Raw genomic sequence first — 25,435 nt, forward strand, 5'->3', positions numbered from 1 at the left:
TGCACTCGCAGATCCCAATTGGTGTGCCGCCATGCAAGAAGAATTTGATGCTCTCCAGGCCAATGCCACCTGGGATCTCATTCCTCGACCGCCTGGCGTCAACCTCGTCACCGGCAAGTGGGTTTATCGCCACAAGCTTCATCCAGATGGGTCTCTCGATCGCTACAAGGCTCGCTGGGTCCTTCGTGGTTTCACTCAGCGCCCCAGCATCGACTTTGCCGAAACCTTCAGTCCTGTGGTCAAGCCGGCCACTATTCAGACAGTTCTGACTCTGGCGCTCTCTCGGAACTGGCCCGTCCATCAGCTTGATGTGAAGAATGCGTTCCTCCATGGGACCCTCTCTGAGGCAGTCTACTGCGTACAGCCCTCTGGATTTGTTGATTCCGCCCACCTCGACTACATCTGTCGCCTCAACAAATCTCTCTACGGGCTGAAGCAGGCTCCGCGTGCATGGTACAGTCGGTTTGCTACTCATCTTCTTTCACTGGGATTTCATGAGGCAAAGTCAGACACGTCATTGTTCATTTTTCGCCGTGGGACAGACACAGTTTACCTGTTGCTCTATGTGGATGACATTGTCCTTACAGCCTCCTCCGAGTTCCTCCTTCGCCGGACGATCACTGCCCTTCAACAGGAGTTTTCTATGAAGGATCTCGGTCCTCTTCATCATTTCCTGGGATTATCAGTGACCAGACAGCATGGCTCTATGCACCTCTCTCAGCGTCACTACATTCTGGAAATCCTTGAGCGAGCAGGTATGTCAGAGTGTAAGCCGTGCAGTACTCCTGTTGACACGCACTCCAAGCTATCCAGTGATGGACCCCCTATGGCCGACACCACTGACTACCGCAGCCTCGCCGGAGCACTTCAGTATCTGACTTTCACCCGTCCAGACATCTCTTATGCAGTTCAGCAGGTCTGCTTATTCATGCATGATCCCCGGGAGCCACATCTTGCGCTGATCAAACGTATACTTCATTATCTTCGTGGCACTCTTGATCATGGGCTGATTTTGCATCGGACATCTCCAGCAGACTTGGTTGTCTACATGGACGCAGATTGGGCAGGTTGTCCTGACACACGGAAGTCTACATCCGATTATGGAGTCTTCTTGGGTGACAATATCATATCCTGGTCGTCCAAACGACAGCACACTGTCTCCCGGTCCAGTGCCTAAGCTGAGTACCGCGCAGTGGCTAATGGGGTTGCTGAGGCAAGTTGGCTGCGCCAACTACTAGCTGAGCTACATTCCCCTCTCCGTCAGGCTACTCTTGTTTACTGTGACAACGTCAGCGCAGTCTACCTCTCCACCAACCCCGTCCAGCATCAGCGCACGAAGCATGTGGAGATCGACCTTCACTTCGTCCGCGAGCGCGTTGCTCTTGGACAGGTCCGCGTTCTTCATGCGCCCACGATGACACAGTACGCCGACATCTTCACCAAGGGACTCCCGACGTCTGTCTTCACCGAGTTTCGCTCCAGCCTCAACGTTCGACCTTCTACCGTTTCGACTGCGGGGGAGTGTTAGACGTATACGCCAGGGAATCGTACGTATACGGCAGGCGTCCATCGTATATGGCAGGCGTCCCTCTCGGCTAAGCCTGCCTTGCATGCCGATCCATGCATTCACGCCAGGGAATCGGAGTCCAAGTCTATCACGGCAACAACACCAGCATATATCTCGCATATCTTAACTGCCTTGCATGTATTTTCGCTTTGGTTGAACCGTGTAACACTATATATGCCGTTCCTGGCCTTAATGAAAGATCATCGTGTGAATTATATCCGCCTTCACTCCAGATACTCACATATTTATTCTAGTCTAAGAAAATATCAACCCTTAGTCTTGAGATATCAAAACACTACTTAGGATAGAAAAGGACATTAATTTTGAGACTATACATTTATACCTTAGATTGATTTGGATATTCACGTATTTATTGGAACATACATCGATATCAAACTCTTAGTCCTGAGATATCAAAACACTAGTGTAGTCTAAGTTGGTTGTGCTTCTATATAGACACCAGCACACTAAAACAGAAACACGATACAGACATAACTAACCCTCTCCTCCTTGCAAAAAGAAAAGAGTAGCAGTACTCTCTTCTTCATGGCACTAATCATCAAGATTTCTACGATGAGGATTGTGTACTTGACAGCTGCTTTGTTCTTGGTTCTTGCGAGCATGTCTTCCACCTTCCCATCCTGCCAAGATGGGTACTGTAGACGCCCCTACCTACATTGAATTATTTCTTTTGACATGTTGAGATTGATCGGTGTAATCAGAGGTGGGACTTAGGCCGGACCGAATCTGGATGGTTCATAGCATGACAATTTGGCATGCCCCATAGTATGGTATGATACGAGAAAATTAGGCCGGGCCAGTACGACATAGACACGCAGGCCGTTCCGTGCCCAGGGTCTTAGCACGGTGGGCGACATGGCCCGGCCCAAATAATGAGTCATGGCCGGGCCGGGCCGGCACGAATGGACCTAATTCTCGCAGAGTTGTTGGTTGGTGATTGGAACGTACTGTTATTGACGATAGGTCAAATTGATACAAGTGTCTGGCAGTCAGCACCTTACTAGGCTAGTAACATTTTATCCAAGCCTCTCATTATGACGCTAATCAATTAAGGTAATGGAGTCTTATGTATGTCCACGAACAGATCGAATCTTGTTTGCTGGTTGTTGCCAATTATGTTCATGCGTGTCTCTGTTTATCGGGCATAACAATCATATTTACTTACTGTGACAGTCAGATCGAACTCTTGACAGTGTCTGATCGTGCAACAGTGACTATATATGAGTTTACAAATACGAGGGTCGTATCTAAATCGGCACGGCACGACGATGGCATGGTGTGGCCCGACTGGCTGAACGGGTCGAGTCTGCTCGGTATAAAACAGCACGATGCAGGAAACGTATTTTGTTGCATGCGTAGGCATCAGCTGCGATCGCGAGCCACCACCCCCGCCACCGAGGGAGACGTGCCACCATTACCCACGTTGTACATCTTCGAGGTGCGAGAGTTTTTGCGTAGGCATGGGCTACAAGGGTGAGGGTGCCCGTTGTATTAGACGTACTCATGCTGCAACACGGGAGTGCTGCTGCCAAACATGATGGACAGTAATGCAGCCATCTGTTTAATACACAGTGACGGAGCTTTAGCGAACCTAGGCCATACCCCCACCCCCCTCCCTTTTGGAGGAAAACAAATTAGCACTAGATATACAGTCATGCTGATATTTCTATTATACTAGCTAAATATTCGTATCTTACAACGAAAATATAAGTGTTAGATATGGTAACATTAAATATAAAGTCGAGTTATGGAGATATGGATACGGCATAGGAGCACCGCCGAATGAATACGTCGGGAGTGATGGCATAGTTTAATTTTAGATGAGATCCGAAAAAGAAGGAGAAGATTGTCCGTTAATTTCTCTCCTAATTCTTTATTTATTTTTATTAGTAAAACAGATCTCATATTCATAGTCGGTAATGAGACGGGAAAGCTATAAGACGAGGGTGGATGGCAAAAGTAAGTAAATTATTTAAATTTAGAGGTTTTATTATATGGAAAAAGAGTAAAGAAAAGATAACGTAAGAATCAACTCGTGTTTTATATAGTAGAGATTAATACAGATTTAATAAATCGACTGTTTTGGTGCAAGTGCCGACCCGGTGTTTCGTTTACTTCTCCATACGTAAATAAATGGTTTACTAAGCCTAACCATTAATTAATAGAGATTCAATAAAATCGACTGTTTTGGTGCAAGTGCCTACCCGGTGTTTCGTTTACTTCTCCATGTAAATAGGTTTACTAAGCCTAACCATTAGTTTCCCTGTAATAACAGTATACCTACACACCACACTGACAAACTGTTATGCTACGCACCTCCTCATTTCACAACGTTTGTCCATAACCTTCAAAAGGTGTCACTAGGTTTAGGAAAAAGCTAATTACAAACGATGAAATATATACCTTTTTTTATGAAGGAATATCCTTTATATTATGATCCAGCAGCAGAATTATATCAATAAAATACATAAATACTAGCGCGTTCCTCAGGGCTCAGGCTGCGTTGTTCTGGGTTCGTTGTGCCGTGCGAAGCAGAAGCCATTCAGGGCTTCAGGCTGCTCCGGCACCGGCATGCCCGCCGGCCGGCACGTCGCTCGCGTTGCCATCGGCACTTTCGGCACCGTTTTCTGTTGCAGCTGCAGACACGCAGCATCTTAATCCCTTTCTCTTCTGCTTCCTACTGTTATAAATAAAGTATGACTGAATCAAATATGAGATATAATTTTTATGTAGAAAATTTTTATCAGAAAAAATATATGAACATCAATCGGTAATCTTCGTTATATCAGGGGTATATACAATACAAAGGATTACAATAAGCATCTCAACTCCTATTACATCTTACAAGATATATTTATATGAATAGACATATGCGACTACGTAGCACCAAAAATCTCTATGACTCAATTTGTAGCACCAACTAAATTCACTAATAAAAAACTATTTTTCGTGACACCCAGGGTGCCTTTCCACATGCGGCTCATATGAAAAACCGCCTGAGCAGTTGATGGGGGCTCCTGCGGTTTCGGACCTCCTGTGGAAACAAATTTCAGCAGGCGGCTGCTTACAACAGTCACCTATGGTAATGATACAATTTCCAGATGTTAGCGACATAACAAGATGCCTGTGTAAAATGTCATTTCCAGAGGTGATTTCTTATGTGAACCGTCTCTGGCAATATGATGATTACCACAGGTAGACCACATAATTAGCCACTAGTGATAATAGATGATAGCTTATCTTAAAAAATTAATAATTTTTTCATACGAAGTCGGATGTGAACAAACTTTATATGAAAATTGTAGCCCTCAACAAGATCTACAACTTTGTAGTTGAAATTTTTTTTTATTTTAAGTTATTAAATGTCCAAATAATCATTCTAAGTTTTAGATAGAAGAGATCAAAATATACTATTAGTATCATCAGTACTTCTGTGGTGGGATGGTAATGACGTATCGCGCGAGATAAGAGGTCCCATGTTCGAGTGCCACGAACCGCACGCCCACGTATTTTGCGCAAAAAATCATGTGACTTATGATTTGCGCGAGGGTGCCTGATCGCGCAAGAAAAAATCGGTTTTTTCGAGCTAAAAAACGTCGATTCAGGAACCGACTACCAAAGGCGATCCGCTTAAGGAAACACCTATGGAAATGAGAATTACCACAAGCCTTCGACCAGAGGCGGTCACTTTTACACCTGTGAAAATCGTCTATTTTCACAGGCTTTCGACCAGAGGCGGGTGGTTAAACGCCTCTATAAATGGGTTACAACCCATCTTTGGAAACTATTTCTATAGTAGTGATTTGAGCTGCTCAAATTTAGTAGCAGAAATTGGCTTTGTTATCATATCAACAAGATTATCATGAATGCTTATCTTGCATATTTTAATATCACCTTGAGCAATTGCATCTCGAATATAATGATACCTCACATCAATGTGTTGTTCTTTCATGAAACATTTGATCCTTTGTAAGGCAAATAGCACTCTGACTAACACAGAAAATATTAACACAAAAGTTATCTCCACAAAGCTCAATGTACAAACCTCTCAACCAAACAGCTTATTTGCATCTTCAGAAATAGCCATATATTCAGCTTTAGTATTTGATAAAGTAACAGTAGTCTGCAAACATGCTTTCCAACTAATAACACAAACATCAATGGTGAAAACATAACATGTGAGAGATCTCTTATCCAAATCACCAACATATCTGAGTCAACATAAACAACAAGTCCATGAATCTACTAACGCAGATATCTGAAAATTCACTACTCTTTGTCATGATTAACCATGAATCTACTAACAACACTCAGTGCATGAGATAAATCAGGACAAGAACAGCCCATGGCATACGTAAGTAAACCAAATGCACTTGAATATAGAACTTTAGACATGTACTCAACATCATAATCTGACTCAGGACATAAAGCTGAAGATAATTTGAAATGCGCAGCTAATGGAGTACCCACTAGTTTTGCATCATGCAGATTAAAATGACGAAGGACCTTCTCAATATAACCTTGTTGACTAAGATATAACTTACCAGTTTTCCTGTCTCTAATGATCTCTATGCCAAGAAATTTCTTTACTGCACCTAAATCCTTCATCTCAAATTCATTACTCAACTGTGATTTCAACTTGGCTATTTTTTATTTATGCTTTGTAGCAATCAACATATCATCAACATAGAGAAGCAAATAAATAGCTGAACCATTAACAATATTTAAATAGATAAGCTATCGTAATCAGAACGCTTAAAATCATTAGAGAGTATAGAGGAGTCAAACCTCTTGTACCACTATCTAGTGGATTACTTCAAACCATAAAGAAATTTCTTTAATTTACAGACAAGATCTTCTTTTTCAGGAATACCAAAACCTTCAAGTTGATCCATATAAATGTCTAAATTTAATACCCCATGTAAAAATGCAGTTTTAACATTTAATTGCTCAAGTCCATAATCACATATAGCAACAATACTGAGTAAAGTGCGAATAAAACTATGCTTCACAATATGGAAGAAAATATCATTATAATCAATACCTGAAATCTAGCTATAGCCCTTTGAAACCAACCTTGCTTTATACATTGCTACATAATTAGGAGAAATATCCTCCTTTCTTTTGAAAATTCACTTGCAACGAACATGCTTCTTCTCTTTTGGTAATTTAACTAAATCCCAAGTACCATTCTTTTCAAGTAACTCCATTTCAACTTGAATTGCAGTCATCTAATTATTGCAATCAGCAGAAATAATAGCCTCATTACAATTAGAAGGTTCTGCATTACCTTCAACTTCTTCTGCACAACTCAAAGTATAAGCAACAATATTGCACTCCTCAATGAACCTTTTGGGTGGATTAATCTACCTTCTAAGCCTGTCAACTGCAATAGAATGTTGTGTAGGTTACACAACGGGAGAAGAAGGTGGAACACTAGATGAATCATGATCAATAAATAAATTTTCAGTAATAGGTACATCTTGAATAGCAACATTTGGTGTACTTTCTGCATTCATGAAATGTTCCACCTTATGCTAGAACTCTACTAACTCTGAACATGAGCATTAGGCAACATAACAAATTCATTAAAGGCAACATTACTGCTAATCACTACCTTTTGTGTTGCAGGATTCACAACTTATAATATTTTGTAGTGAATATGGTCCTTTTACAGTATGTATGTGATTTTGGTGATTAATGACAACATAGTCAATGGGATTAATTGTTTGTCAAGTATATACTTTAGTAGGTCTTATGGATGCACACTTGAGAAATTCTAGCACTATGTAACTCAGAGAAGTCCATAGATGAGTTGAAGAAAAGATATAACTCAAAGAAGTTTGAATTAGACAAGTTCTGGAAAAACTCTACATGCCAGATGGTCCAACGCTGAATCAGTTGAACACACCAAAGTGTTTTCAGAAGGAGTTCAAGGTTGTACATACCGAATAGTCCGACATATACAGATCAGGCTTCACCGGAGCAAAGTCCTGAGAGATATCCTTATGTTCACTTGAAAATGGGTGTGTACACATCGAATGGTCTAGCGTATACAGAGGAGGCTTCGCCGGAGTAATTGTGGCTCTAACAGCTAGTTTATGTGGACGATCCACACCGGATGGTCCGGTGTTTGGAGCAAGTGCATGCCGGATTATCCGGTGTTGACAAAAAATGTGACTGTTGGAGCAATGGCTAGTTCATGGGGTTGAGGCTATATATACCCCCCCACTTGGTCATTTAAGTGTGCTAGAGTCCAAAAAAACACATATACACTTGAAGAGACATCCAAACTACCAAAGTGCTAAAAGTGATCATCCAAGGCAATTAACAAAAGATTAGGGAGTGATTAGTGCTATTAGGCCTAAAGTGAGTTGTTGCTAGGTATTGCTGCATAGAGAGGGGATCAAGGAGTGCTCATACCTTGTACCAAGTGGTACGTCGGCTCCCTGCAGTCTTGGTGACTCATTGGCACCGTGAGCCTTAGCGGCTCAAACTTGTCGACCTTCTAGCTTCATGTGGAGCTACGACAAGAAACTTGTACGGGGACGTGGAGACCCTTACCTTAATGGCTCAAGCTCCGAAGTGAAGACGATGGCAAGTGACCAAAAGAGAGGCTTATGATGAGTCTTGCCTTTGTGGCTTGATGGCTCAACCTACTTGAGGCCTAAGTGGCTCAAGGATCGTGAACGGTGGTCAACCGGGAGCAATGACCTAGGTGGCTACTCCAACGTAGCCTAGGGGTGGCGTTTATGCCATTGATACCACAGGATAAAAATCCTTTATGCCGAGTTTGATCTCTCTACCTTCTTTACGTTTCCGCATTTATATAATTGCAAGTTTCATTTGCGTGTTTACCTTCATAGAGTAGTTTGCTAGGATTGGCTTAGGTTGCAAGCTCTTTTTGAGGGGTACAGTAGACACTCTATATAAACCTAGAACTTTTTTAGATAGAAATTAATATAGGTTTATCTTGTGAAGTTTTTGGAGACGATCAGTTTTAAGTGTCCTAATTCAACCCCCCCCCCCTCTCTTAAGATGTCACTGATCCCTTTAAACTGGTATCAGAGCTGGGGCTTACACCTTTTATAAGGATACGCTAATTCAAGTGGCATTTGAGCTGTGATCTCTTTTTTATCAGTTAGGCTTCACTGCCTAGTGATTTGTGACATCCCCAGTAAGGATGAATATTGATAGTACTCTACATTTTGACAGCACTGACTTCCCTGGTGGAAGATACCAATGACTTATTTTTTGCAAGCCAAATATTTAGATGTTTGTAAAGTCACTAAGGAAGAGATGAAGGAACGACCACAAACAAGGAGAGGCAATTCGATACCTTGGCAAAGAGTACCCTTCTATCTTCTCTATGCATCGATGCATTCAATTAAGTATATTCTATCACCAATGCATATGATATTTGTACTAACCTCATTGAAATACATGAAGGCACAAAGGATGTGCATAATGAGAAATATCATGTGTTAGTCTTTGAACTCAATAGTATTAAACAACTTGCCCATGAAAGTTCTAATAGCATGTACTCATGTTTTAATATTCTTGTCAATAAGATCAATGGTCTATGAGTGACGCCAATTGGTGACGATTAAGTGGTGAGAATGATACTTCAAGCTCTTCTTTCAAAGTACAAGTTGATTGTTTCCATCATCTATGACAACAACGACATTAGCAACATGACTCCAAGCCAAGTACTCAGCAAGATCACCGCCCATGATATGACCATGAACATGGGAGTTGAAGTTTCCTCCTCATCTGACACTAAGAACCTTGCCCTTACAAGCAAGCACATTGCCCACACATACAAGAGAAGATGAGGAGGCAAGAGCAAGAGTTAATCTCAAGTGGAGATGATAGTGATGAAGATGAAGAGTGTGATGAAGAAGATGAGCAAAGCACCTCAAGTGACGAAGAAATGGACCCTAAGATCACCAAGCTCGTCTCAAGATTAGAGAAGGACATCAAGGGGATCAATGCCAAGATTGATTGTCCAATCTCCATTAAAAACTTGGTTAATACAATCGATCATATCAAGGAGAAGAAGATCAAGAATAATGGGAAGAGTCAAAGCATTTGCAAGCATAGGAAGATAGGTGTGTGAAGATTAAGATTCAAACTTAAGTGATGAGAGCTTCACCATCCACTCCTCAAAAAGAAGCCCTTCCTCAAGGTCATCATCATCACACAAGTGTCTTATGGATAAAGGTATGAAAAGCTATGTAAGTGATGATGAATCTGATGGGGATTCACTCTCTCCCGAAGAACTTGTTGAATTGATCAATGAGCAACAAAGGGCCTTAAAGAAACAAGCTAAAGAACCTAAGAAATTCAATGCCTTTAATGCTACCGTTGTTTCTAATTATAAACAATTATTGAGCAAATTTGAATTGCTAAATAAGGAGCATAAAGAGCTTAAGGCAAAACTTGAGGGTATTGAATCTCAACCTAAGGCCCCCTTGAAGCAATCTACCTCTCTCTTTAATTTCAATCCTTATGTAGATGTTTCTACTTCTTATGATGATTTGATTGATCTATCTAGCTCACCTCTTTGTAATGAGATATGTGTTGAGAATGTTATTGTAGAATCATATAATGATCTCATTGCACAAGAGAATGATGAGCTCAAGCAAAAAGTGGAGAAGCTCAAGAAGTACTTTATCAAGATTGAAGGGGAAGAATCATGTCCAACCTCCTCAAGATAACCACGATAACATGGTGAACAAGCTTGTGCAGGGGTCCACCATGACATGCTTCAAGTGTCATCAAGAAGACCACAAGTCCTTCCAATGCAAACAAATCAAGAAGGATAATAAGGAGAAGAAGAAAATGATGAACCTCTCAAACAAGACTTCCAACATCTACACCAAGCTCAACTACAAGATCAATCACAAGACAAAGAGTAACCACTACAAACTCAACCAGAAGGACGAAGGCAAAGTGGTTGCACACATGGTTAGGCGAAAGGACCAGATGTGGAACCAACTTATTTGGGTGCCCAAGGAAGTTATCACTAACATGAAGGGGCTCAATCAATTTGAGTTTCAAAGAAGACTTAAAGTCCACGGGTCGGCTCGAGGGATTTAGAGAATTGATGCACAAAATGAAGTGAAGACTCAAGCAAAGAAGATAAATGTACAAGATTAGATGCATTGATGAAGACCTTAATCATCATATACCCAAATCACATATCTAAAGGTAAAATAGATAATAGTAGCTAGAATTTTGTTCATGCTTTTTGTTTTGCATCTAGTACATTTTCCATGTCTAGGATTGTATGTGCATATTTCATTTTCTTGCAACGGTTAGTATAGGTTTTTCATATGGTAGGTTACTTGTGTTTCTCTCTAACCCAGGAGCAACATACATGGTTTATTAGTTGTAGGTTCTTTTCATAGCATATTTATACAAGCGGTATCCTTTATGTATCATGAATCCAACCTATAGGGTACCTTTCCCATTGTTATCAATGACAAGTGCATATCTCTCACAAGTATTTGACACTTGTATGCACATATTTAGAAGCAGCATATCTTGTAGGTTGTGATTTTGAGACTAACATGTTTTTCAAGTAGTATATTTGTCAATTCATTTGATCTTTTAAGCTATCTCCTTGCATAATATGGCTTAAACTTCCTATATTAACATATTATCTAGTTGTGCATATGTTACACCTACAAGTAGTAGTCACAAGTGGGTCTCATCATATGTATGCACATATATAGTGGGAGTTTAAATTATATCATGCGAGTTTCATGAATTATGATCCATTTTTTTATTTCAAATAGTATTCATATAACCCTTTCTCATTACTAATAGTACTATTCAAATAGATCATAATTTATGAAATTCTTTCTCTAGTGCTCTAACATTTTTCCTTGAGTTCAAGATGTGTTTGTAGTCTTTTTGAGATTGTTGACAAAGGTGGGGAATTTTGGCGAGCAAAGCAAGATGCAAGATTATTGACAAAAGGAGAAGCATGATGCAAGAAGCGTGTAAAGCAAGGAGCTCTTAAATGGGTCGATCATAGGAGATAGTGGCAATAGAGAAAGAAGGAGAATTGTCTCCATGGCAGTCACAACAAAAGGGGGACAAAGTGAAGGTAAGAATAAGGTATGACAAAGATAGGATATTTCCCTTATAATTAGTATCATTGGTTGGTCTTACCATACATCTAAGCAAAGAGGTAAGGTCTTGTGCTCTTTACAATTGGTATTATTTATTATTTATCGCTTGCTTTGGTTGTGCTGTCATCAATCACAAAAAGGGGGAGATTGTAGCGAACATGACCATTTTAGGGCATGTATGTGATTTTGGTGATTAATAACAACATAGTCAATGGGACTAACATATTTACCAAGTATATACTTTAGTAGGTCTTATGGATGCACACTTGAGAAATTCTAGCACTAGGTAGCTCAGAGAAGTTCATGGATGAGTTGAAGAGAAGATAGAACTCAAAGAAGTTTGAATTGGATGAGTTTTGGAAAAACTCTACATGTCGGATGGTCCGGAGCTGAATCAGTTGAACACGCCGGAGTGTTTTCAGAAGAAGGAGTTCAAGGTTGTACACGCTGGATGGTCCGACGTATACAGAGCAGGCTTCACTGGAGCAAAGTCCAGAAGGATATCCTTGTGTTCACTTGAAAATGGACGTGTATACGCCGGATGGTCCGGCGTATACATAGGAGGTTTCGCCAGATTAATTGTGGCTCTAACAACTAGTTTCTATGGACGATTCATACCGGATGGTCCAATGGTTGGAGCAGGTGCATGCCGGATCATCAAGCGTTCACGAAAAAGGTAACCATTGGAGCAACGACTAGTTCGTGGGGTTGAGGCTATAAATACCCCCCCCCCCAATCATTTGATTGTGCTGGATCCAGAGAAGCTCACATACACTTGAGGAGACATCCAAGCCACCAAAGTAATAAAAGTGATCATCCCAAGCAATTAGCGCAAGATTAGGGAGTAATTAGTATTATTGAGAGAGTTGTTGCTAGGTATTACTGCTTAGAGAGGGGATCAAGGAGTGATCATACCTTGTATCAAGTGGTACGTCGGCGCTTTGGAGTCTTGGTAACTCACCGGCGCCTTAGAGTCTTGCCTTTGTGGCTCAACCTACTTGAGGCCTAGGTGGCTCAAGGGTCGTGACCGGTGGTCGAATAGGAGCAATAGCCTAGGTGGCTGCTCCAATGTGGACTAGGGGTGGTGTTTTTGCTATCGATACCACGGGATAAAAATTCTTTATGCTGGGTTTGCTCTCTCTACATTTTTTACATTTCCGCATTTACATACTTGCAAGTTTCCTTTGCGTGTTTACCTTTCTAGAGTAGTTTTCTACGATTGGTTATAGGTTGCAAACCCTTTTTGAGCAGTAGAGTAGACACTCTATATAAACTTAGAATCTTTTTAGATAGAAATTAATATAGGTTTATCTAGTGAAGTTTTTAGATACGGTCGGTTTTAAGTGTCCTAATTCAACCCCCTTAGGACGTCACCGATCCCTTTCACCTTTAACACCAGATTTATAACAAAAAAAGATGCACATAACATCTCTAAACTCCAATTTATCATTATCAACGTGAGTATAAGCAGGACAACCAAAAACTCTCGATTCTGAATAATCAGCTGGAGAATCAGACCATACTTCAATTAGAGTTTTCTTATCAATGGCAATGTTGGGTGATCAATTAATAAGATAGTAAGCAGTGGAAGCTACTTCAACCAAAAAATGCCTATACATACCTACATTATACAACATGGAATGGGCCCTCGAGATGATAGTTTTGTTCATCACTAGTTGGTTTATTTTGTTGTGGAGTTCTAGGAACAGTGTAGTATCTCACAATGACTTTAGCTTAAAATATAAATAAAATTTATTATAACAGAACTCCATCCCATTATCAGTGCAAACCTTCTTTACCTTCTTTTCGGTTTGTCTTTCAGCCATAACCTTTCACTCTTTAAATGCTTCTGATTTATACTTGAAGAAATAAGGTCAAACTCTTCTTGAGTAATCATCAATAATAGTTAACATATAACGAAAACCAACTAGTGAAGGCCTACGAGATGTTCTCTACAAATTAGAATGCATATAATCATGAATACCTTCTGTTGTATGAACCGAAGTGTTGAATTTCACCCTCTTATGTTTGCCAAAAATACAATACTCACAAAATTTCAGCTTGCTGATGCTATGTCCATCAAGAAGACCTTTCTTATTCAATTCTACCAAACCAAGTTCACTCATATGCCCAAGACGCATATGCAAAAGATTAGTAGCATCAGAATCTGATAATGAATATGAACTTACAATGACATCACATGTGATTGTAGTTCCTCAGACATGATATAAATTGGCAGACTTCAAATCACCTTTCATTACAATAAGGGAACATTTTTTTCACCTTCAAGATATCATCTCCACCTAACCAATCATACCCTTTATTATTAAGAGTACTCAAAAAAAATGTTGTTCTTTTTCATACCTGAAACATGCCTCACATCTGTCAATGTTCTAACAATGTTATCATGCATATTTATCATAATTGATCCAATTCTAACATTGGACATGGGTTGTCATCACCCATCCTAACAGAACCAGCATCTTGAACATAATTATAAGTAGTGAACTATCGGTGTATGGAGTATATGGGTACCCTGGCAAAAGGGTCCCCCAAAGAATATAAGAACCAGGGATGCATATTTCCTAAAAACTAGTCAGTCGCACGACCAGGGTAGAAAGTCCCGCGACCAGTACGAGACTTACACGACCAGCCTCATTGGGACCTCGCCTGAACCCACGACCAGCCCCACTGGTCGCAGGGCCGGACCTGACACAAACTATCCAATCACATTTATTGATATCTAGTCAAGTGTTTTTTCCTTCCCCAGGCGTCTTTCCCTATGAACAAAGTTATGAATGGTGCAGAAGGGCAACGTTCCGTCCTGTGGCATTAAATGCTATGGGGTGGGGCAGTGCAGACCAGCACGGTACCGCACAACGGATGGGACGGTGTCAGCAGGCCGGTTAGGCAAGTTGATAACTCTACATACAAGCGGCTGGCAGAGCACCCAGACAAGACGGCGTGACAGCCAAAGATCTATGGCGCATGATGAGGGGATGTATCAAACCCTCAGGGTAAGTGGGCACGCTTTGTCCTCTGTAATGATGGCTTGGGGTTAGATATTAGGATGAGCAGAAGTCCTCTGTTTGGACTCACATGTAAGTTCTCCTCCTCCCTCCTATATAAAGGGATGAGGACCCTGTTTGTAAGGTGAGAAGAAAAAAGCCTGGCAACCAGCTAGAACACCCTCTATAACCCACTCAGATCCTTCATAAACACAACACACAGGACGTAGGGTTATTATGCTCCGGGAGGCCCAAACCTGTATAACTCCTCGTGTCTCAAAGTCTGTCACGCACACAATTCATCCTGTGCTTCATCGAACGCCGGCTCATCAACTCCTTGTGTTCTCGAAATGCCATTCATGCATCCACTGTTCAATATACTCTGGAATCTCTATGTATGCATATATAGAAAGACGCAGTAGGGTCAATAATCCATTCATCACCATTACTTGTACATCCAGCAAAAGCAACGAGAGTCTCTCCATCATAACTATTATCGGAGGTAGCAACATATACTTTACCTTCTTCATTAGATTTACCTTTTCTATTTTTTTTATTCTTCAACTTGTAACATTAAGATATATCATGATTGTGTTTCTTGCAATACGTGCAGAATTTTTTTTTGTCTCCAGACTTCGAACGAATTTTTTTTTTTTGTCTCCAGACTTTGAACGACCCCTCTAAGAATTCGAACTTTTATCTCTTTGGTCATGATGCGAATTCTTTTCCTTCGTCCTGCCACACACAATCAAACTTTCTCCATTGAAAGTCGAGCCATCAATAGACAACATCCATTTCATCTTTTCCTTAGTATGTAATGCCTCATAAACTTCTTTTAAAGTTAGTATATCATGACTGTATAATATGATATCTCTAAAGTTTGCAAAAGAACTTAGTAATGAGCACAAAAGAATAAGACTCGAGTCTTCATCATCATATTTTACCTCTATGGACTGTAGATCAGCAACGATCTACATAAAAACAGAAAGATGATTTAACACAGAACCGCCCTCTTATAATTTGTGAGTGAATAGCTTCATCTTCAGATGCATTTTGCTTGTTAGATCCTTTAACATGCAGATCGATTCCAGCTTTAGCCATAAAGTAGTAGCGATTTTCTCATGCTAAATATTATTTGATAAATAAAGATAAATTTATGGCAAAGACTTACGATCCTTTCTATTTTTTTTTATCAAACTAGACTTTTGATCCTTATTCCTAAAATCATCAAGCGCATCATCCCGATCAGTATGCGAAAAAATAGTCCTCATCTTGACTTGCCATAGAAAAAAACTTATAAAAAAAACCTTATATCTCGATCTAGCAGTAAAATATCATACTTCAAATAAACCATTTTAATAAATCCCTAAGTCCACGAAGAAAAAACAGCCCAAAAAGTGAAAAGCACAAAATTCCTGGTACCCTTGTTGGGTGCACGAAGCAAAGATCAACTGAAAAAATAACTCTGTATAGAACTGACGTGTGCGCGAAGCAAAAATAGGCTGAATACAAATTCCTATGTGTTATTCTCCGGGTGTACTTAGCAATCTCAGGCTGAAAAATAATAACCGGCTCAGAAAACCTCCGTGCGGGCTAGATCCTTTTGGCCGGTCGGATATTCTGCGGCAGGCGTTCTTGTGATCGTGCGGCCGGCGTTCTTGTGATCGTGCGGCAGGCTTCAGGGCAGATAGGCCTGTGTGTGACCGGCGTCCGGGCCGCGGCGAGCCGACGAGCAGCCGGTAGCGAGCCGGCAAGGTGGGTGCGTTGACGAATGGCGGCAGCGGGAGGGCGCGCTCCGACGAGTCGCAGGCGGTCGCGTGGTAGCGAACGGCGGCGGCAGCGCGCGATCAAACAGCGCCGACAGGGTCGTGAAGCGACCACGAGCCGGCGGCACAGAGTCGGGGAGATCGAGACTCGGCGCGAGGGAGCAGGCGGTGGCAATCAAAATCTTCACTATATCATAAATTACATTGAGCGTCTCAATTTCCCTCATAACTTAGAAAATATATTTATATATTAAACACACGACTCAAATAATACGATTTATTCCAAAATATGAATAAAAAACATTTCTTATATAACTACAAAAATTGAAATCACAATCCAACACCTACAACCAATATAATGCCTTCTTTACTCACTGCAGTATACTATTACTCCATTTGCCGGCTACACCTGTTGGCTGCTGCTGCTGCTGCTGCATCGACCTTATCCTATTCAATTCGAGCATGTCTCGGGGTTCAGGATAATGGCAGGACAGGGAACGAGCAGGCTGCAGCAATGCACTGTGCACTGGTGCATGCATTGGTGTCCTGGGAGCGGATTAAACAAGAGAATAATGCAGCGACAGTTGGTGCAGTACAGACATCGGAACATGGCTGCATGTTCCGCGAGAGCACGCCCGTTAATTTACCGGCAGCCGTAGCAGCGGCACCGACGCGTGTACGCGCCTACGGGTATCCGCGGCCGGCACAAAATCTTTCTACAGGTTGCCTGATTGCCTCGGCGTTCGTGGAAGCAAGGTGACCTTTTCCCTTTTGTCCCTACACACGCTCAACGCTTTGGAGCGAAGAAGCCGAGATGGTTGATGCTGGCCTGCCTGCTTTAGTGTTCAGTTTGGTAAAAAAACGATGGGAATGAGCAAATTACTGGGCCGAATTAGGCAAACCAAGAGCAGCTTATACCATTACACCAATGCAATGCCAATATCAATTGATTCTGCTCTGAGACCACACAACACAGTAGTATCCATGTATGTGCTCGCACACGCACATGCCACGGCCTCTCTGAAGATCATGAACCTCACACACAGTAAGTAGCATACACGGACTGCTGCTGCTGCTGATAACAAACTAAGCAGCACCCTCGGCAAGATGATGACAATACCAAATTACCAATCGCCAAAACAAACTTAAAACCACAGAAACTCGCTCGTACGCGAATCTCGATGCGCGGGGGTTATCGATCAGACGTCGCGGTCGCGGCTGCACTCGGGAGACATGGCCGGATACCTGTCCCGGTCGGTGCAGTAGTTGTAGATGGTGTAGCTGTCCCTGACCCAGCGCAGCTTGCGGTACTGCGCGCCGTCGAGGTCCCTGAACTCCTGCTGGTCCCACCACCGGGTGCCCTGGGTGGCGCAGTACCGGGCCTCGGCGGAGGCCTCGCAGCCGTCGACGTGGAAGCCGCGGTAGGAGGCGACGAAGGGCGCCCGGGACCAGTCCGTCTTCTCGCGGCCGCCGCGGGTCGCCCAGTCGTCGGCATTCCACAAGCTGGAGTAGAGCTTCATCGGCTGGCTGAACGGGTACCGCACACCCAGGTCAGCGCTGCTGTTCTTGAACACCCGGATCGGCACGTCGTCCACGAAGAACCTGCATTGCCACGCGAGCGCATGGTCAGCCTGCCTTGCGCGAACAACTACCTCATTTCGACTTCATCTTTTCATGCAGTCAGCGCATAATTCATGAAGGTTAATGCTTGTTTAGTGCATTTGGTTACGTGATACTAGTAGTGCATCCTAGAGAGAGAGAGAGAGAGAGAGCATTCATGTTCTTGTGCAGAGTTTCAGACGTGCATGTTCAAGCCGTGTACATCAACTACACATCCGTGCACGCGCAATCTTTCGTTCAGCCTTCCTGTCTGTCTTTAAGATGGATTCAAAGCATCTTTTCAGAATTACCAAAAAAAAAAGAGCATCTTTTCAGTACTCCTTCGTCCTACATTCCTACCCCGTTGCCAGTGAGCCAGTAAAAACAGAGTACCCATTTCATCGCGTTGTTTCTTGTCTCTTGCATAAAGTAATCTTTTTTAAGATAAAGGAAATATTTCAGGCCTTTTGCATCCTCCCATACAGCTCTAAAAAGTTTATTACAAAAGTCTCATCCTGAACGATTAAAAGACCAAAAAGAAAATATTTGTAACTAGAAACTCTTGTTTATTATTACATCTACTGTGATATTTTTTAAAATCCTGTTGTAACTAGAAGATTATAAATGTTGTAACTGGAAGTCTAGTGACACTAGTGTAGCAGAGTGATGTGGTTGCTTACGCGATCATGTAGAGGTTCCAGAGGACGGAGTAGGAGTGGTACTCCTTGGTGGGGTCGAACCAGAGGTAGATCCTCTGCTCCCGGTCCCCTTTCCCGCCGGTGAACACGTTCGTCTGCAGGATGTAGGGCTGCCCCGTCCGGTTCCCCAGGAACTCGAAGTCGATCTCGTCGTGCTCCGAGTTCTGCGACGACAGCTGCAGACATGCATTCCACGGGAAGCCGCCTCCATCAGAACAATGCCGGCCGGCGAGAAACAGAGCGAGCAAAGGCGAGGAACAGAGCGAGGAGTGCAAGTACGTAGAAGGCGGTGACGGTGCCGGCGGAGTCGCCGGCGACGAGCTTCATGTGCATGCTGAAGTGGCCGAAGAGGTAGGAGCCCCGGGTCTGGAACCCCGTCCCCGTGGACTTGTCCAGGTACAGCTGCACCTCCCGCCCGCCGTCCACGTAGTGGATGTGGTCCTGCGCCCACGTAGGCACGTAGTTCTTCTGGAACGGCACGTCCACCGGCTTCCGGGGCGCCGCCGCCATCGCGCCTCCCGCCAGCAGCACCACGGCCGCCGCCGCCGCGGCCAGGAGCCACCGTGCGGACCCCATCGCCCGAGGCTAGCTCCCCTGTTTCCTCGTGCTAGGTTCTTTGGCCTGTCAAGTACCAAGTAGCAGTGGCCACTGGTGGTGGCTGGATGCTGAGACCGGGGGAGTGTGCGAGTATTTATAGTGGGAGCTGGCCAGGCTGTGAGGCTAATAAAAAATTAAATGGCAAAACAACGGGGGAATAAAAAGGATGAGTGCTGACTGGTTACTGCTGAGATAGAGTAGAAGAGAGCAGTGACAAGCTAACAGACTAGTGGCAAGTCAAGAACAAAAATGATCAGGTCTTTCGAGTTAACCTGCTCGAAATTCGGATATCCTATTTATCGAGCTAGAGTATAGTACATAGACTACTACATTAATGAAAAACAAAAATTTAAAAATCGGTGTCATGTGCACGCTGTAGATATAAGCGGATCTGCCCGGAAAGAAATTGTGAGTCTTCGTAGCAGGGATTTGCATTCTGGTTTGCAATTATTTCATTCCCCGGCGGAATTACCAAAATTTGCGAATACCTGAAATTCGGTTCCGAATGTCGGTGAAAAGCATTTAAACAGATGTGATTTTTTAAAAAAGGTTAAAGGATTTAAAGAACTTTATGTATGTATAGAAATATCACAAAGTCACCAATGGCCTGTTGGTTCATCTGAGAGGGTTCAAATAAAAAAACTAAAGTTTTGTCCGACAATTATAATTTTCTTTCAGCTCTGGAACCCGGAAATTTATGAAATTTCGGTGAAATTCGACTGAAATAAGATCTCAGCCTCTACTAACGTTTATTAGGGAAATGGGATTTTCTACCAATCTGGTACTGCCCGGTGAATGATCAGATTGCATTTGCAGTGCAGCTAGGGGAGCGAACACACAGCGAGCTTATTAGCTGCGGCCACCACCACGTGGACACCGATGCGAGGTGGCAAGCTTGTCTTGTGCGTGTCAGGCTGGCCCAGTGGGAGCATATCAAGTACAGGGGACTAATCGATCCATCGACGAATCATGCATGGATCGACCACAAGTTGCGAGGTTACCACAGCTCTGCTTCCTGGGTCTTTCTGCAACATTATCTGATCTGGGAGCCTGATCGATGAGCCGACCTATCAGACGGTCGAGATGGAGAGAAACATGGCGGTCTTGGGTTCAGATGGACCGTCCCTGAGGACCGTTGATCATTTTTTTCCATTGAGATTGGCGCTAGGATTTGAGTTAGAGGAGAGAGAAGGTGATTAAGTCAGATGATTACTGCTTAATGGAGAGAGCAGCAGGGGACTAGGGTCCATTCATAGTCAGTAGTCAGTAACTACTGAGCTTGCATCACTACAAGTGATCCGAGTTTTGATTGCCGAATTACACGAGCACAACACAGGAACACTGTGCGCATCAAGTGGCTGGCAGGCAGGCAGGCGACAGTGCCGGTCACATGGGGCGCGCAGGTGAGGTTCGGCGGCATCGCAATCAGGAGCCGTCCCTTTCCTCCGACCCCGGCGCCATGTTCAGCTCGCTACCGACACGAGCCTGCCCTTCTTCGACTCGACTCGCTCGATCATGCATGCAGGCTCACAGCTCGCATGCGTTCGTCTGGTCTGCTCTGGTCAGTTGGTGGCATGTTAGCGTAGCCTACAGCCACCACAGAAATCACGCAGTTCAAGTTTAGTTACCGCGGAATGCGTGTGTCTGCAGTGAGCAGATACTCCTGTTTGGTAGTCCTTACCAGATTAGCGTATAGGCCGGTGAACTCAAGTTTTACTTTTTATCCGGTTGTTAGAGCGTGATTAGCTAGGCTAAGCTCATGCTAGAGGCAGAGCTAGCATGCGCTAGGCTGGTAGTAAGGGCATATTTGGTTTTATATTAGATCTAAAGTTATAGATCAAAATAAAATAATATAGATTTCTATTTTTAGTTTAAAATAAAAATAAGTAGCTCACTCAAACAACACGAGTGTATTTCCGCCTTAACTTATAAATTTTTAAAGATACAGATATCCCACTTTAAAAAATATTAAAACTGAACCTCTCCTAAATAAACTCTAATTCGGGAGATGGTTAACGAGGTCCAGCCTCACCAGAAAACGTCCAACAACGGCTACGTACGTACTGATTCACGCTGTAAAAAAGACCATGGCGCACGCGGCGTGGCTCAGCTGTTGGATGGTGGGCTGATGCATGAATGAGAAAACGATTAACTTTTAACTTTTACGGCTTCACCGTGTGTTAAAAAGCAGGCCTGCTTGGTCGGTTGGTGAAACGGTCGAGGTTGTTTTGGTAGCAGGCAGCACTACACGGCGAGGTGGTGCGCACGGCTAACGAGCGAGGATGTCGTGGGGCAGATTGCCCTTTCTGGGTTAAAGAATGGACGAAACTCACTACCCTATGCGGGCAGCGGCCGAGGCGAAAAGAACAACGGGGGCGACTCGCTCCTCCGCCGACCCCACCGCGCCAGCTCGTCCTGCGTGGCCGCCGGTGGTGGCGGTCTTCCCTCTTATTCCTCTCACGGTCCTGGTCGTATTGAAGATAGTGAGCGAGATTTGCGGAGGTGGATGCGGCGACGGCCGAGATCTACTCAGTGGCGGCAAGGATCTGCAAGGTGTCGTTTGCGATGTCCGGTGGTGGGTCCGGAGCCAGAGACCGGCGGCTTCAGCCCCTCTTAAAGCATCTTCAACGAAACCTCTTAAATTTGACTCTCTATTTTTCTCACAAGAGGTCTTTATCCCGATTCCACTCTTTATTTGGCTTGGGCTATACTCCTCTAACCGACTCTCTAAATCTCACTCTTTAAATTTTACTCATCTATATTTTATTAGTATCCTATAAATAAAAATTATCTGCAACGACTATATTTGCAATAGCTAAATTTTGTATATGTTTGAATTCAAATTGAATTAAAGAAGAATATCACATAAAATGATGAAGATACATATAAATAGAGCATTATAAAAGAATCACTTTTCACAATATAACCTAGAGCTGAGAATCACTTTTCACAATATAACCTAGAGCTGTAAATAATTTTAGAAATTAACCCATCACATAAGAAGAATATTAGTGAATTTTTCTAGATTTTTGAGAATTTATTTGAGGCCCCAACAATTATTAGAAGTTATAAAAGCATCATTTTTTTAAGAATTTTAGTTTAAAATTTACACTGAATTTTTGGATGAATCTAATTCAAATGGGTTGCATATAGATTATAGAACACGTACAAAAGGTTCTATGATTTTTTAGCAACAAATACTACTGTTTTAAATAGAGAAGGTAGGAAGAGATAATTAGAGCTCACAAGTATTTCACGTGGGTCCACACGTCATCGTCTGGTAACGAATAGCGAACCGAGATGCTCGTTGGATGTGGCGAACTAGAAGGAGTAGATAGCAAGTACCTAAATATAGAGAGGCAGTTGGAGAGCCGGTTGAAGATGTTTTTTTTGATAGATCGTTATTTTTGACGATAGGGAGAGAGGATGAGACAGGCAAAAAGCGATGTGTCGACAAGAGCACAGGCAGGGGAGTCGATATTTCTAATTTGTGGGCTGGGCCTCCCCTCCTCCTCCCTCATTCACACTTTCTAATCCCAGCCGACCAAAGCCCATACAATAAGCCCTGATGCTTATAGATATAAAATCTATACCTCAATATCTTTCTACGTATAGTGCCATAATTTTGTATATCTTCTGAAAAATGATCTTTATTGATATGAGTGATCCATCATCAAATATCAATTTAATAAAAGTGACCTCCGGCTCAGCTCACGACTCTCTTCCCTTCGCATAGCTCAGGTGATTCCTTTCCCCGTTGCCCAACGACCAACACCAGCAGCACTTACCTCCCCTCATGGTCCTAGCGTCGTTCTTCTCCGCCTCCAGCAACCCAACGCCTGGCCACTGGGGCTGGAGACCAAGGGGTGGGGGAGTTCTGGGTCACCGGTTACTGAGGCGTCCGACCCACCCTGCCTACAGGGACGGTCCACCCTTGCCGCACCGGCGTGAGGTAGAAGAGCTGAGGAGGTGGTGAGCACTTGCCGAGCAAGAAGGTACCCAATGTTACCATACGCCATGCCCATACGCTCCATGCCCGATAAAAAGTAAAAAAAGAAAATAGCGTGCAGATCAGCACAAGGCCGCATGCCACGGATGGCCCGGTTGCTCTAGCCTGCGAAGCGGCCTGGCGCCGGCGCCGGTCCTGCGCACGCTGCATGCATGCACGCTGCAGTGTTTCACTGCATGGCCCTGAGCTTGGATAGGGAGGTCCTCCAGTGGTGGTCAAGTGACGGCGACCTGCGGCACTGCACATGGTGTCCGGTTGGTAGTGCCACCCATGTTACCCACCCAATCTCTGCCCGCGCGTGGTTCTCCCAGCCTTTTGCGGTGACGGCGACTGATGGTGTCCGAACAGGGTAACTACTACACGTGCCCGCACCTCGTTGGACCAAAAAACGGGCTCGAGTACCGACGAACTGTATCTTCCCCGCCATTTCATTTTACCCAATCTGACCTTGTCCGGAACTTGTAGGAACTTCAGAAATACAATTCAGTTCTCATCCAAGTCATAAAAGAATTTCCAAAGGGAGCCTCGGTTTTGCAATGGAAAATTTAGGTTATTGTTATTGCTTTAATTACCGTTTTAGCTTTTGTCGTCGTCTTTGTAATTATTTAATTTGTGCCGCTAATTCCATTCGCTTGTGGACCGTTACTGTTTTGATCAGCTGCCACCCACGATCAACCATCAAGCGCACGAAAACACCCACAGTATCATGATTGTTGCACGGTCAAACCTGGCCCTTTGCACGGCCAAACCTGGCCCACAACGGTGATTCTTGCTCAGAGGAACCCATCACACCACGTAAAGTTCATTACTCTCTTTCGCTATCGATTCAAAAATAATCAGCAATAATAACTTTAACTGATAAATATAATCACAAGCCTTTTACGAACCGATAGTATTATCATTGACAGAGCAATAATTGAGCTAATATGAACCGATGATGATAATACTTATCTTTTCTAGCTTGTATTTCAAACCGACAGTGATAATGTTTATCACTGCCAGTTCATATTCTCTTCAATAAAGTAATAATTGAGCGAAGACAACCGACAGTGTTAATTATTATCATTGTCGGTTCGTATTCCAAACCGCACGTCTCCTTCAGCCGCCTCCATCTCACTTCGCTTCCAGAAGCCGCTCAGGAGGAGTAATAGCGGTCAAAGTGATTCGATGGTCATTATCGCCACTGCAACCGTCTCTATCTCTTGTGCTCGGCTTCCATGTAACCACCTCGTCATCTCCGATCCTGCAAGCACCTCGCCATCTCTGAGCCAATACCACATCACCCTCTTCCGAGCTAACTCGTGGCCACCCTCATTTCCCCCTGAGTCCTCACCATCTCCGAGCCTGTCGCCGGCCTCGCCGTCTCCGAGCCCATCGCCGATGTTGCCGTCTCCCTACTTAAACGAGCTCATCTCCATGTCTCTGAAGCGAATGTTGTGTGAGCGTTAAAGATTGTGGCAATATGTAGATTTAAACAAATGGTAAAAAAAAAAACACATTCGTTTCAAGATGATTATGTTTTGCTATTCTTTTAGACTTACTATTGTCACTGCGAATGTAGATTTAGATATTTCCATTCGTTCAAGCTAGATTGTACCAATAGAAAGATTTAAATGAGTTACAGAAAATACATTTTCTTCAAAATTATCATTGTCGGTTCTAACCTTGAACCGATAGTGATAGTTAGATTATTATTACCAGTTCAAGACTAGAATCAGTAGTGATCGTTAAAATTATCACTACCGGTTCAAGACTTAAACTGGCAGTGATACTTACTATCATTGTCAGTTAAAAAAATCAGCAGTTATGCTAATTTTGAACCAACCATGATTATATTTTTTATAATGCAGGCACGGTGAGACTTGTAAACTTGGTGTAGAATGATGATTTTTGCATGGTCAAACGCCTTGGCCAAATGTCCTCTACCTTCCGTTACATGGTGATGGTAAGGACTGAACAAGTTTTTAATTTATAATAGGTTGTTTGTTTAGCTATCTTGTAGTAAATCTATAACTCTTAATTTATGTA

The 25,435-nt window shown here is 43.1% G+C and overlaps 1 protein-coding gene across 1 annotated transcript; it reads right to left on the reverse strand.

Moving 5' to 3' along the window:
* Positions 1–17,424: 17,424 nt before the first annotated feature.
* LOC133899878 (probable xyloglucan endotransglucosylase/hydrolase) lies at positions 17,425–19,474 on the reverse strand. The gene is made up of 3 exons (XM_062340909.1): positions 19,081–19,474; positions 18,784–18,977; positions 17,425–18,106 (listed from the first exon to the last, which is right to left on the reverse strand). Exons 1-3 carry the CDS (start codon positions 19,375–19,377, stop codon positions 17,704–17,706), a joined length of 894 nt encoding a protein of 297 aa, XP_062196893.1. The 5' UTR covers positions 19,378–19,474; the 3' UTR covers positions 17,425–17,703.
* Positions 19,475–25,435: the final 5,961 nt, after the last annotated feature.

Source organism: Phragmites australis, chromosome 19 (genome assembly GCF_958298935.1).
Source record: "Phragmites australis chromosome 19, lpPhrAust1.1, whole genome shotgun sequence".
NCBI lineage: Eukaryota > Viridiplantae > Streptophyta > Magnoliopsida > Poales > Poaceae > Phragmites > Phragmites australis.

Coding starts and splice junctions, on each gene's coding strand:
- LOC133899878 (XM_062340909.1), bottom strand. CDS start 19,377: ATGGGGTCCGCACGGTGGCTCCTGGCCGCGGCGGCGGCGGCCGTGGTG. Junction 18,978..19,080: donor GCACCGTCACCGCCTTCTAC/GTACTTGCACTC, acceptor GCATGTCTGCAG/CTGTCGTCGCAGAACTCGGA. Junction 18,107..18,783: donor TGGAACCTCTACATGATCGC/GTAAGCAACCAC, acceptor GTGGCAATGCAG/GTTCTTCGTGGACGACGTGC.